Source organism: Rana temporaria, chromosome 5 (genome assembly GCF_905171775.1).
Source record: "Rana temporaria chromosome 5, aRanTem1.1, whole genome shotgun sequence".
Classification (NCBI taxonomy): Eukaryota; Metazoa; Chordata; class Amphibia; order Anura; family Ranidae; genus Rana; species Rana temporaria.
The window spans coordinates 411631068-411644658 of record NC_053493.1 but is presented as its reverse complement, the minus strand read 5'-3'; the positions used below and the strand labels follow the sequence as shown (position 1 = coordinate 411644658).

The 13591-nt window shown below is 44.4% G+C and overlaps 1 protein-coding gene across 1 annotated transcript in view; it reads left to right on the top strand.

Moving 5' to 3' along the window:
- Positions 1-13591, top strand: part of LOC120941350 (serine/threonine-protein phosphatase 6 regulatory ankyrin repeat subunit B-like) — a 148204-nt gene that overhangs the window by 11498 nt on the left and 123115 nt on the right. The window contains exon 6 of the mRNA XM_040354688.1: positions 1423-1524. Coding sequence (XP_040210622.1) covers positions 1423-1524 — 102 coding nt within the window. The remainder of the gene's footprint in view (positions 1-1422; positions 1525-13591) is intronic.

Sequence of the window (13591 nt, the reverse complement as noted above, 5' to 3'; positions counted from 1 at the left end):
AGGGGATGCTGTCCAATTAAAGATACAAGCCTTCTATTGAGAAAAAACATATACATATACAGTAGGCCCGGATTCACAAAGCACTTAGGCCGACGTATCTCAAGATACGCCGCGTAAGTGTAAATATGCGCCGTCGTATCCGTGCGCCGTGCCCATAGAACGAACATACGCCTTAAAACAGGCTTTAGTCCACCGGCGTAACTTGCCTACACCGGCGTCGAGTGGGCGCATATTTACGCTGGACGCATTTGGCGCTCCCATTGATTTTCTATTCAAATATGTAAATGAGGGAGATGCGGCGATTCACGAACGTACTTGCGCCCGGCGCATAATATACGCGGTTTGCGTAAGTCGTACGTCCGGCGTAAAGTTATTCCCCATCTGTGAGGTGCAACCCATGCAAAGGTATGGACCAGGGAACACAAGCCACCGTATTTTACGTAGTACGTGAACAGGGCTGGGCGTAGGTTACGTTCACACCGTAGGCAGTGATTCGACGTATCTTAGCCAGTTGTTTCGACGTGATTGTGCGCATGCGCACTGCGATACGTCCACGGGACAGCGCATGCGCCGTTTGTTTTAAGTACTTGTCTGGCACTTGGCCCTGCATTTGCATGGGGTCACGCCTCATTAGCATGGCTCACGCCCACTTCCACCTACGCCGGTTTACGCCGAGGAAACCCAGCGCAGTTTGGGAGGCAAGTGCTTTGTGAATTCGGTGCTTGCCTCTCTGCGCTGCGTCGGCGTAGCGTATATTAGATACGCTACGGCGGCACAAAATATGCGCCGTTGTATGTGAATCCGGGCCATTATGATTACATCAACAAATTGATTTCATACCATATACATAGGGCTTGATACAGATAGGTTAGCGGATCTTTAGATCCGCGTAACCTATCTGATTTACGATCCGCCGGCGCAAGTTTTTCTGAATCTAGCCCTATATGTATATGTTTTTTCTCAATAAAAGGCTTGTACCTTTAATTGGACAGCATCCTCTGAAGAAGCCTGACATATGGGCGAAACATGTTGGGAACTCCATTTCACAGTGCTGTATCCATAAAACTTTATTGATATGTACTTGCCAATTGGTACCTTTTAATAATTATTATTTGCTCTTTAAATATTTTTTTATGTATCATAGTTGATATTATTTCATCTTATTCTGCACCTTAAAAATCCCAATGTATCCTCTTGTATTTATCTAACCAAGGGATGTGGTGCTAATAATAAGTTGGTGTGCCCGTGGTTATAAAGTCCTTTTCCTGAGATGTTGAAGGAGAAAGGTGATGTTGCTCCCTACAATCAGCCAATCAGAGAAATCTCAGTTTTGGGTGGACTGATAGATCTCATTGTATATATTGAAGTCATTGGGGAATTACAGAAATCTATAAGTTATGTGTTGTGTGATTTATTCTGTAGGATGAAGGACAGACCCCGCTACACATCGCAGCCTGGGAAGGTGATGAAGTCATGGTGAAGTTTTTACATCAGTGTAAAGTCAACCCCAACATCAACGATAAGGTACACACTATTCCTTTTTTTTATTATTCGTTCAACCCAGTGTGCCGAAGGGATCGGGAGAAAAAATGGGAGAAGCCTCTGTACTAACAATCCAATGTTAATACAGTAATCTCCCCCCGCTGTGCTATTGTGTTCTCACAGTTGTACCGCCCCCCATGCCAGTACACACCGGCTGGCTGATCAGATGCCGATCAGCAGACTTTTTTTAGTTTTTCCCCTTCGACAAAAGTCGGCCAAATGTCATCCAGTATCTATTGAACCAGCTGGTGCCGCCCGATATTTTCGGCTCGTGTGTACGTCTCTAACACTATTCATCCCTGTAATCCTAACATTTACCCTCCATGTAACCCTAACACCAACCCAACCCCCCCATCCTGTAATTTAAACACTAATTCTCTCTTTAATCCTAACACCAACCCTCCATGTAATACATTTACCCTCCGTGTAACCATAACACCAACCTTCCCTGCAACCCTAACACCAACCCCCATCACCGTAATTTAAACACTAATCCTCTCTTTTTTATGTTTCAATCATTTTTATTGAAGTTTAACAATACAAAGTATAAAGATCTCAGCTTTCCAATATGCCAACTGGGCCGCATAAAAATATTCCTGTAAATCAGGCAGGCCAAGGCCTCCTTTTAGTTTTGGGGTATACATCGTACTTCTATTCACCCTAGGCCTCTTGTCTCCCCATATTAACTAAAAGATTTTATTTTGAAATATTTGAAGGTCCTTTCTAACCAGTGGCACAGGTATGGTGCAAAATAAATACAGTATCCTTGGTAACACATTCATTTTTATTAAAGTGAAAGTAAACTCTTCAATTTGATAGTTACAAAAAACAGTTAACATTCCCGGCATGCCGGAAATGCTAGCTGTCACATTTGTTTGTGCTCTCAACCAAACTGCCAAACCATCCAATGGCTGGTTTCATACCAGGTCACATGTACAGCATCATGGCAGTTGCAGATTAAACAGAGGTCAAGATGGCCGCTTCCTTGGCTGAAAACGATAGGAGGGTTTACTTCCACTTTAAGTGTAGTCTGCCGAACCACGATGGGGGGGTGAATCTGCCATCTAGCCAGATCCTCAGTCAACCGTTCGAATAGGGCGGGGTAATTCTTCTTATATAGCATTTGGATGGAGGAGGTTAGATGTATCCCAAGATATGGAAGGGCCTCTGGTTCCCATAAAAAATTGGTAGGACTTTTCTAACGTTTTCCGAGTGGTACTCTGCAAAGATAGATTTAGGCCCAGATTCTCAAAGGACTTACGACGGCGTAGCGCCATGTACGCCATCGTAAGTCCGAATAAGAGCCTTTGTATCTATGCGGCTGATCCTTAGAATCAGTTACGCATAAATTCGGCTAAGATACGAGCGGCGTAAGTCTCTTACACCGTCGTATCTTAGGGTGCATATTTACGCTGGCCGCTAGGTGGCGCTTCCGTAGATTTCCGCATTGAATATGCTAATGAGCTAGATACGCCGATTCACGAAAAGTACGTGCGCCCGGCGTAGCAAGATACGTTGTTTATGTAAGACATACGCCGGCGTGAAGTTACCCCTCGGAAAGCAGGGGTAAGTCATGTTAGGTATGGACGTGGGAAACGTACGAACAGCGTCGTGTTTTACGTTGTTTGCGTAAGTTGTCCGTGAATGGGGCTGGACGTAAGTTACGTTCACGTCGACTAGGCATTGAGCGGGCGTAATTTAATTAGAAAATTCAACGTGATACTGAGAATGCGCCGTTCGAAAAAAGCGTCATTTACGTGGGGTCATGATTAGTTTACATAAAACACGCCCCCCTGTTCCTCATTTGATTTAGGCGCGCTTACGCCGGCACATTTACGCTACGCCGCTGTAACTTTAGACGCAAGTGCTTTGTGAATACAGCAGTTGCCTCTCTAAGTTACGGCGGCGTAGCGCAACTACGATACGCTACGCCCGCTTAGATTTACGCCGCCTTACGAGAATCTGGGCCTTAATGCCCTGGATTTACTATGATTAATTTTAATCCCAGAAATATCGGGAAAAGGTTGCAAAATTGCATATAAATTGAGGAGGGAGGTGACCAGTAAAAGGTCATCTGCAAAAAGTAGGCATTTATGTTCATAGTCACCGCAAGCTATCCCCCGAATATTCTGACATGTACGAATCCTGATAGCCAAAGGCTCAATGGCTAGAGCGAATAGCAGTGGGGACAACGGACATCCCTGCCTAATTCCCCTTCTAATATCAAGCGACAGGGAGGAGTATCCCCTAAGCATTAAGCAAGCAGACGGGGTATCATACAGCGTCCGCAGGAGGGTCAGAAAGCTCTTGCCAAAGCCATAACGACTTAAGACGTCAAACAAATAGTCCCAGGAGAGGGAATCGAATGCCTTCTGAATGTCCAGCGAAAGCAGCATTCCCCGACTCGGCCCCTTGCCGTCCCAATCTGATTGGACCGCCGAAATTAAGTCTATTATCCTGCGGGTTTGATCTGAAGCCTGTCGATTTGGGACAAAACCAGCCTGGTCTGGGTGAATATAGTGTGGGAGGAAAGTGTTTAATCTAAGGGCTAACACTTTAGTTAATATTTTTAAGTCTGCATTAATCAAGGTAGATCGGGCGGGAATTTGCACAGTCCTCGGTTTAATTCCAACGCTAACCCTCCCTGTATTCCTAACACTAACCCTCCCTGTATTCCTAACACTAACCCTCCCTGTATTCCTAACACTAACCCTCCCTGTATTCCTAACGCTAACCCTCCCTGTAACCCTAACATCAGAGATGTATTATGGCCTAGGCCGACAAGGCCCAGGCCTAGGGCGGCACTTTGCGGAGGCGGCAAAAAAGCAATCCCACCCTGTCCCCCTGTGCTCATCCCACCCTGTCCCTCTGTCCTCATCCCACCCTGTCCCTCTGTCCTCATCCCATCCTGTGCTCATCCCACCCTGTCCCCCTGTGCTCATCCCACCCTGTCCCACCCTGTCCCCCTGTGCTCATCCCACCCTGTCCCCCTGTGCTCATCCCACCCTGTGCTCATCCCACCCTGTCCCCCTGTGCTCATCCCACCCTGTCCCCCTGTGCTCATCCCACCCTGTCCCCCTGTGCTCATCCCACCCTGTGCTCATCCCACCCTGTACCCCTGTGCTCATCCCACCCTGTCCCCCTGTGCTCATCCCACCCTGTCCCTCTGTCCTCATCCCACCATGTCCCCCTGTGCTCATCCCACCCTGTCCCCCTGTCCTCATCCCACCCTGTCCTCATCCCACCCTGTCCCCCTGTCCTCATCCCACCCTGTCCCTCTGTCCTCATCCCATGAAAATGACAGGGCGGGTCTTAAAAAGGAAGGGGTGCGTCATATATAAAGTACGGGGTGCGTGAGTTTCACCAGGCCTAGGGCAGCACAAAACCTAAATACACCCCTGCCTAACATTAATCCCCCCTGTAATACAAACAAGAACCCTCCCTATAACCCTAACTCAAATCTTCTCTGCAAACCTAACACCACCAATTCTCCCCGTAATCTTAGCAATAACTCTCCCTGTAACCCTAAGGCCTCGTACACACGATCAGTCCATCCGATGAGAACGGCCCGAAGGACCATTGTCATCGGTTATCCGATGAAGCTGACTGATGGTCCGTCACGCGTACACACCATTGGTTAATTAACCGATCGCGTAAGAACGCAGTGACGTAAAACACAACAACGTGCTGAAAAAAACGAAGTTCAATGCTTCCAAGCATGCGTCGACTTGATTCTGAGCATGCGCGGGTTTTTAACCGATGCTTTTGCATACTAACGATCGGTTTTGACCTATCGGTTAGGCGTCCATCAGTACAATTTTAACCACTTAAGGACCGGACCAATATGCTGCCTAAAGACCCAAGGTGTTTTTACAGTTCGGGACTGCGTCGCTTTAACAGACAATTGCGCTCCCAAACAAAATTGGCGTCCTTTTTTTTCCCACAAATATAGCTTTTTTTTGGTGGTATTTGACCACCTCTGCGGTTTTTATTTTTTGCGCTATAAACAAAAATAGAACGACAATTTTGAAAAAAATGCAATATTTTTTACTTTTTGCTATAATAAATATCCCCCAAAAACATATATAAAAAATGTTTTTCCTCAGTTTAGGCCGATACGTATTCTTCTACCTATTTTTGGTAAAAAAAATCGCAATAAGCGTTTATCGATTAGTTTACGCAAAATTTATAGCGTTTACAAAATAGGGGATAGTTTTATTGCATTTTTATTAATTTTTTTTTTTTTACTACTAATGGTGGCGATCAGCGATTTTTTTTCGTGACTGCGACATTATGGCGGACACTTCGGACAATTTTGACACATTTTTGGGACCATTGTCATTTTCACAGCAAAAAATGCATTTAAATTGCATTGTTTATTGTGAAAATGACAGTTGCAGTTTGGGAGTTAACCACAGGGGGGCGCTGTAGGATTTAGTGTTCACTTAGTGTGTGTTTACAACTGTAGGGGGGTGTGGCTGTAGGAATGACATCATCGATCGAGTCTCCCTATAAAGGGGATCACTCGATCGATGCAGCGCCATAGTGAAGCACGGGGAAGCCGTGTTTACATACGGCTCTCCCCGTTCTTCAGCTCCGGGGAGCGATCGCGACGGAGCGGCTATAAACAAATAGCCGCGCCGTCGTCCCGGATCGCTCCCCGAGGGAACCCGACCGCCGCGTGTAGCGGGGGGGGGTCCCGATCGGACCCCCCACCCGCTAGAAGGCAGGGACGTACAGGTACGCCAATGTGCCTGTACGTGCCATTCTGCCGACGTATATGTACATGCGGCGGTCGGGAAGGGGTTAAAGCAAGTTCCTATTTTTTTGACCGAAGGTTAACTAACCGATGGGGCCCACACACGATCGGTTTGGGCAGATGAAAACGGTCCATCATACCATTCTCATCAGATGGACCGATAGGTTAACCAGAGGACTGCGGTCTGAAGGACCGTTTTCAACGGTCCAAACCGATCGTGTGTGGGCGCCATAGGTTATTTAACCTTAGGTTAAAAAAATAGCAACTTGCTTTAAAATGTAACTGATGGATTGCTAACCGATAGGTCAAAACCGATCGTTAGTAGGCACAACCATCAGTTAAAAATCCACACATGCTCAGAATCAAGTCGACTCATGCTTGGAAGCATTGAACTTCGTTTTTTTCAGCATGTCGTTGTGTTTTACGTCACCGCGTTCTGACACGTTCGTTTTTTTTAACTGATGGTGTGTACGCACGACGGACCATCAGTCAGCTTCATAGGTTAACCTATCGTGTGTACGAGGCCTAACCCTCCCTGTGATCCTAACACTAACCTTCCCTATAACCCTAACTCAAATCTTGCCTGCAAACCTAACACCACCAATCCTCCCTGTAACCCTAACATTAATCTTCCCTTTAGTCCCAACACCGACCTTCCCTGTAATCCATACAATAATACTCCCTATAAACCAAACAGTAACCCTCTCTGTAACACTAACACTTCCTGTAACCCTAAAGCCCCGTACACACGGTCGGATTTTCGGCCAACCAACTTCAAAATCCGGCACTTTTCAAATTTCTCCGACCGTGTGTACGTTCCATCGGACCAACTTTTTTGGCTTAAATCGGACAAAAAGTTGGGTCTGTGAACGGTCCAACTTTCTGTTCCGAAAAGTCCGATTGTGCAAAGTGCGACCGTGTGTACAGAAAACAATCGGACTTGACAAAAAAATCTAAATGCGCATGCCCCGAAATAAAGAGCACCCGGAAGCCATCTGTCTAGTAAAACTAGCGTTCGTATTCGAAAATGCTCATTCGTCACGCGGCAAGTTTCGAAATCTCAAATAGCAGCGCATATTCTTTTTTTCTTTATAATGTCCTAATATGTACATCTGCTCAACTGGTGATACGGACGGATTAAAAACAAATGTATTTACTTTGGATTAGTGTATTTTCTTGATATGAATCCAGCCTTTTTTTTGATATTTCTTTGAAATTCAAAAACGAAAAATATCCCCAATTCTTTATGCTGGGCAAAGTAATAACTACTCTATTTGTGTCCCTTCAATTTTAGCAAAGGGCCTGCCTACTCACAAACTGACATTTGACTTTCCACACATAATCCACGATTTTTTAGCATCATCCTTTTATTTTAAAAAAAATGGGAAAAAGAATGACAGATCCAAATACAAAACAACAGGAATGCAGCAATTGAAGAACTGGTTGACTTGGCAAAGCCCCTGTACCCCAGGGCATACATAAATTATGTTAGAATCTGCAAACTTGGGGACCTGAGCATGAACTTAAATATAAGGAGCCCAAGAAGATTGTGGTCTCCAAAAGATGGATAATAGATTAAAAACAATAATAGATTAAAACTAAAGTTTTTATGCCATTATTCTAGCATTTTTTGGTAAGCCAAACCTAAAATTACATACTCAACTACAAATAATAGAAAAAATATGTTCCAAATCATAATATTTCAATAAAAATTAGTATCCCCTAAAATCTGGGCTCTGAGTTGGCCACTGACCCCCATGCTGCTGTGGTGGGTTGGCTTGCTGTGGTGGGTTGGCTTGCTGGGGTGGGTGGGCTTGCTGGGGTGGGTGGGCTTGCTGGGGTGGGTAGGTTGGCTGGGGTGGGTAGGTTGGCTGGTGTGGGTAGGCTGGCTGGTGTGGGTAGGTTGGCTGGGGTGGGTAGGCTGGGTGTGCTTGGAAGCTTGTCTGGGGTTGGTAGGCTGTCTGTGGTTGGTAGGCCTGTTGTACATTGGCTGGAGGTGCGTGTTCGAAATCACAGACATGTGAAATAGGGGTTAGCTCCCGTTTCCTGGCCTTGCTAAGGAGCTGGACCATGATCCCCTCACATAGCTCCCTTTGATCGGCATCAATTTCCCGTAGTTTGTTTGCTAGAAAACAGCCAAACCCTTCTGCACTATCGGGTGCTGTGGTGATGACCGATGTGGCCCTACTCAGAAATTCCGCCGTGGCATCATCCAGATGTTGCCTCTTCTTGGCCCTTTTCCTAGGAGGGTTCAGTGTAGGGATTCTACATTGTGTGGACTGTCTGCTGGGCCCAGCCTCTTCTTGGCTGCCAACGTCCTGTGTCTGAAAAAGGAGCACCATTTCTTTTTTCTTGCCATCATAACAACACATTAACATCATAGTATATCTGAATGCACATATTTTCAGGAATACTATACTTGTGTCAAGCTGAGCTCCTCCTCCTCCTCCTCCTCCTCCTCCTCCTCCTCCTCCTCATCCTGAGTTGGTTCAGCCTCAGTATCTGTGGCCTCTGCTGATGCGGATGCAAGTGTGGACAGATGTTTTCGTGGCTCAGTTTGGTCCTTTAAAAACATCAGGCTGCTGAAGTACCATAGCTTGGGCACATACACATCATCTGCTGCAGCTCCCGATCTTTTTGAACCCTCAATCTTCTTGAGCTCCCTCAGAAAAGTGCTCCTCAGGCTCCCAATTTTGGCTTTTATTTGGGTCTCGTTGGCCCTGGGGTACACAGTCTTTGCTTCTGCCACCAGTTCATCAATTGCTGCCTGCCTTTTATTTTTATTTGAGTAGTCTTTATTGGTTACCTGCCACAGACATGTGTGAGATCTATAGAGATCAATAAAAGCTGTGATGAAGGCTTTTGAATTCAGCTTTCCACCCTTTGCTTTAGGCATGTTTTTTAGGAGATATCTGCAATAAAGGATACAATACAACCAATAAGTGCTTGCTGTAACTTCCTAACCTGCTTATAAAATCTCTGTTTGCTCTAAGCTAAATCATGCAGTAAACACTAGTGTCCCAATGTATTCACCTACCTTCGTTCCGCGTATACCTTCAGCTGCACGTAGAGTCATTCCGTTAGGTTCGTGCATGCGTCCGTGACATCGAGCGCTCGTTCTTGATTTATATAGCCTGCGCATGCGTGAAGCTTCGCTCTACGTGCGTCATGACGCTGGGGCGGGACCACAATCCTTTTTCTTCATGCGACATTCTGGGATGTGTGAGGGAGAATGTGATGGCGTAACCCACGAAAACGAATAGGCCCCGCAGTGGAGGCGTTTATAGAAAACACAAGGCCACCCCCATGAGCAAGGGGGAGATGGTGGAGATGGTTCGCATCTTTGAGAAGTACGATTACGATTGTAAACTCGAAAATTATGATAGGCCCAACAGCCATAAAGACTGGGTTCTGGAGAAGGTCCTCGCGGTATTGGAAGGAGATTATGGTATCCAACGAACGAAAGACCAAATCCGCAAACGATGGTCAGATTTGAAGCACAGAGAGCAAGAAAATTTTGAAGCCATTCACCGCACCATTATCAAAAGAAGTAAGTACATGTAATTAGAGAATTATTTGTCTGTACATTATAGATGGATGAAATTTAATGAGTTATTTTTCTGGTGGGGCCTACAGAAGAAGTTAATGGAACTTTAAAAGCAGTTCATTACAATTGTAAAGTTTTTATTATGTCTTGGCTACTTTTGTCAAATCCTTAATATACTGTATTCTAATTTTTTCAACAGGACAAAGGCACAGAGAAAGACACCACAGGGGACAAAGGGAGGCTTCCCTTGGCCGGGCTACAACAGGGGAGAGAACAGGGGAGACAACAGGCCCCAAATCTGCCCAAAAACGTAAGTTTATAAAAATGCTTATGTGCTTTTGCCAGTGACAGGGGTGTTTATAGGTAGGACAAAGGCCATGGGGTCAGGACAGAACTTAAGGGGTACATTACACTTTATGTTAGATGCGTGGCTCATCACTGACCATTAATGACACATTTGCAGGGTAGACATGGGTAGAGGAGAGGCCCTGGGGATCAGAGTCACACAGAGTCACGCCTGCTAGATTTCACATCATATAAACCATATTGCAATAGCAAACAAGAGTGATGGGTGTCATCTGCCTGAGTTGTTTAATGTGGCCTATATATAGACATGTATTCACACATTTTAAATGACATCATACTCCTGTTCCCTAGCATTGCGTTTATTTTAATAATGCATAGTGTAGTGCACTAGTGTGGAGCAAACTGGTTCACCAGGGCAAGGTTGGTGTACTTTAAAAGCAGCACATGTGATTATGTTAATATAATGTAATTTTGGCGAGGATTCATAGATGATTTATTCTTTCATTTTAGAGGATTGTGAGTGTGCTCAGCACCAACCTTTGCAGGATTTGGAGGATAGTGCCGGACCCAGCAAAGAGCCACCAGTCGACAGCACATCCCCAGACACCAGATATGCTGAGGGTGAAGGAGTGCAAGAAATGCAAGATGAGCCTTCGGAGGTTGTTGTTTGCCCCAGTAAGTTTTTGGAACATGTGCCTTGCAAAATCAACACCTGTTTCTTGTTTCTAGGTCCACACCACACACGCCTACACCACAATAGCAAATAAGTTAGTGTATTGAACATTTGAGCATGTAGAAGGGAGAGGTGGCAGTGGTGTTTAGGTAGATGCATGTGAAGACACATGGATATGCACCTGGCCCAAGATTTACAGAGTAATATCTGTAGTGTGTACATTCACTAGTAGTGTAGGTGTATTATGAAGATGAAAAAGGTTGTTAGGACTAATTGAGTGTCTAGGTATAGTTAAGTATTTCCTGAAAATAGACTTTTGGATTGCCTCAGTCACTTGACCATCAAACACATGAAAATTTTTTGTCTTTTTCCAAGGCCACCAACTACCAGGATGCACTATTGGTCGGATCAGTGCTGATATGCTGCAGGCAATGACAGAGCTGGAAAATCTCAAGGAGGCTGCCACTGGTGTTCAGAGACGAATCCGGGATTATTACGACCTGTTAGCAAAATTTTAGTTGTTTTCTATCGTTCTTTTCTAATTACAAATGTTCCCTCGTGTTCAAGGTTTTATCATGGAAATATTAGTAATTAGCCTTGTTTGCACATGCTCAGTTTGTGAGAATTCAAAGAATTTGCACTAATTCTATTTGCACTACGCACATTTTTGAAAATGTGTCTTTTTTCGCCAAAACAAAACTTTAATTGGTTGGTCATTACCACAAAATGACAATCTTTATGTGTGATTCCCGGGTCTCAGCTGAGTGTTTATCCACTCTTCTTCTCCTGGTGCCTACAAATGTCATTTTGTAATTTTTTAAGGGCTTGACTTTAAAATCAGACAAAAATGCACATACAAAAATGCCCAATGTATCGAGGACAAAAGTGGAACAACTTGTCATTCTGACCCTGGGATTGCACCAGGAGAAGGAGAGTTGATAAAGACTGTGCTAAGGGTCAGTTCACATCAGACGCAGTTCCATTCATTTTGGTGTGCATTTTTGTATGCGACAAAGATGCAGGCACAGTGTTTGACATGCACTCCATTATGGTTCCGGTCGGCTCTAGCTCACAACATGGTAGTCCGTTTCCGGTGATAAGGATGACTACATGTTGTGAGCTACAGCCAACCACAACCCATGGAGCGCATAGAGACCACTGTGCATGCATTTTTGCCACACCCAAAAATGGAACACAGAATGAACAAAAGTGCATCTGGACAGACATTTACATTAGTAAATTTGTTTTTGTTGCGTGAAGAAAGCTGAAAATGGTTACATTTCTTCTAAAAACACTTGACAATGTCTAGGGCTGAGTTTTAAAAGATGCATGTTTAGCGTTTAACCCAAAAAATACACAATTGTGTTATTCCTGAACTACCAATGTTTTAGGATTTTGTAAACTGCCAAAAAGTGACATTGGATTGTGCAGGATTGAACAATTATATTTTTTCAAAGATTTTGTGGCTTATTATTTATCTGATCACTACTACCAGTATATTTGCATATGGAAAAGGGGTGTAGCAGAACCAAAAGGCATAATAATAATACACATAGCTGTTTGTAACTTTAGAAAGGCTAATTCAACATTTGCTTGGTTCAAAATATTTAATGCTAATCACAGCAACATTTCATTATTCAGTAAAATAATATTAATAAACACACATAACAGCATCTAGAAAATGAATTTAGGGTTTTCAAAAGGAACATCAGAAAGGTTCTCAAAAAACTACAGGAGATCTTGCTGCCAAGGCACTGCCCCTCTACCCACAAAATTGTCCATATATTGCTCCCGCACCAGACGGGCATTCTGGGAGGAGACAGCAGGTCTAGTTTGTTGCAGGGCTGGCATCACTGCATCTTCAGCTGGACGTCCACCTGAGGGGTCATCAGTATGCCCGGAACCTATGTAGTTAGCAGCATTCCTCCGTAGAAAATTATGGAGGATGCAGCAGCACAACACCACATGATTTATTTTGTATTCCGCCAAGTGAATGGCAGTCAGAAAAAGCCTAAACCGACAGGACAAAATGCCAAAGGCGTTTTCAACCACCCTTCTGGCACGAGCAAGTCTATAGTTATATATCCGTTGCTCAGGGGTGAGGTTCCTCATTGGAAAGGGCTTCAAAAGATGTTCCCCAAGAGCAAACGCCTCATCTGCCACAAAAACAAAGTTGAGGCCCTCCCCGTTGTCCTGCGCAGGTGGCAAATGTAAGGTGCCAGACGTAAGACGCTGATAGAATTCGGTATGAGCCATGACACCTCCATCAGAATGACGACCATTCATACCGACATCAACATATAAAAACTCATAATTTGCAGAAACAATAGCAAGCAGAACTATGCTGTTAAAGCCCTTATAATTATAAAAATAAGAGCCTGAGGCCGGTGGAGGAACAATTCGGACATGTTTGCCATCAATGGCACCCCCACAGTTGGGAAAATTCCACTGATTGGCAAACTGGGCCGCAACATCCTGCCATTCCTCAGGGTTTGAAGGAAACTGTGGAGTGAAGCAAAGAAAAATTAGTTAATACTTGAGCACAAAATATTATCAGCATTTTGAAAACATACATTATAGGGGCAAGAGAACACTAAAATATATCCAAACATTTGTGGAATAAAAATTAACAAGCATAGCGAATAATATGCTTCTTGACTCCCTCTGGTGGCAGATTAAATACATTTTGGGTAGATAATGTTGAATGCTTAAAGCTTGGCAAGTGTTAAGAACTCTCTCCTTTTCCATGGGACCAATATGGTGA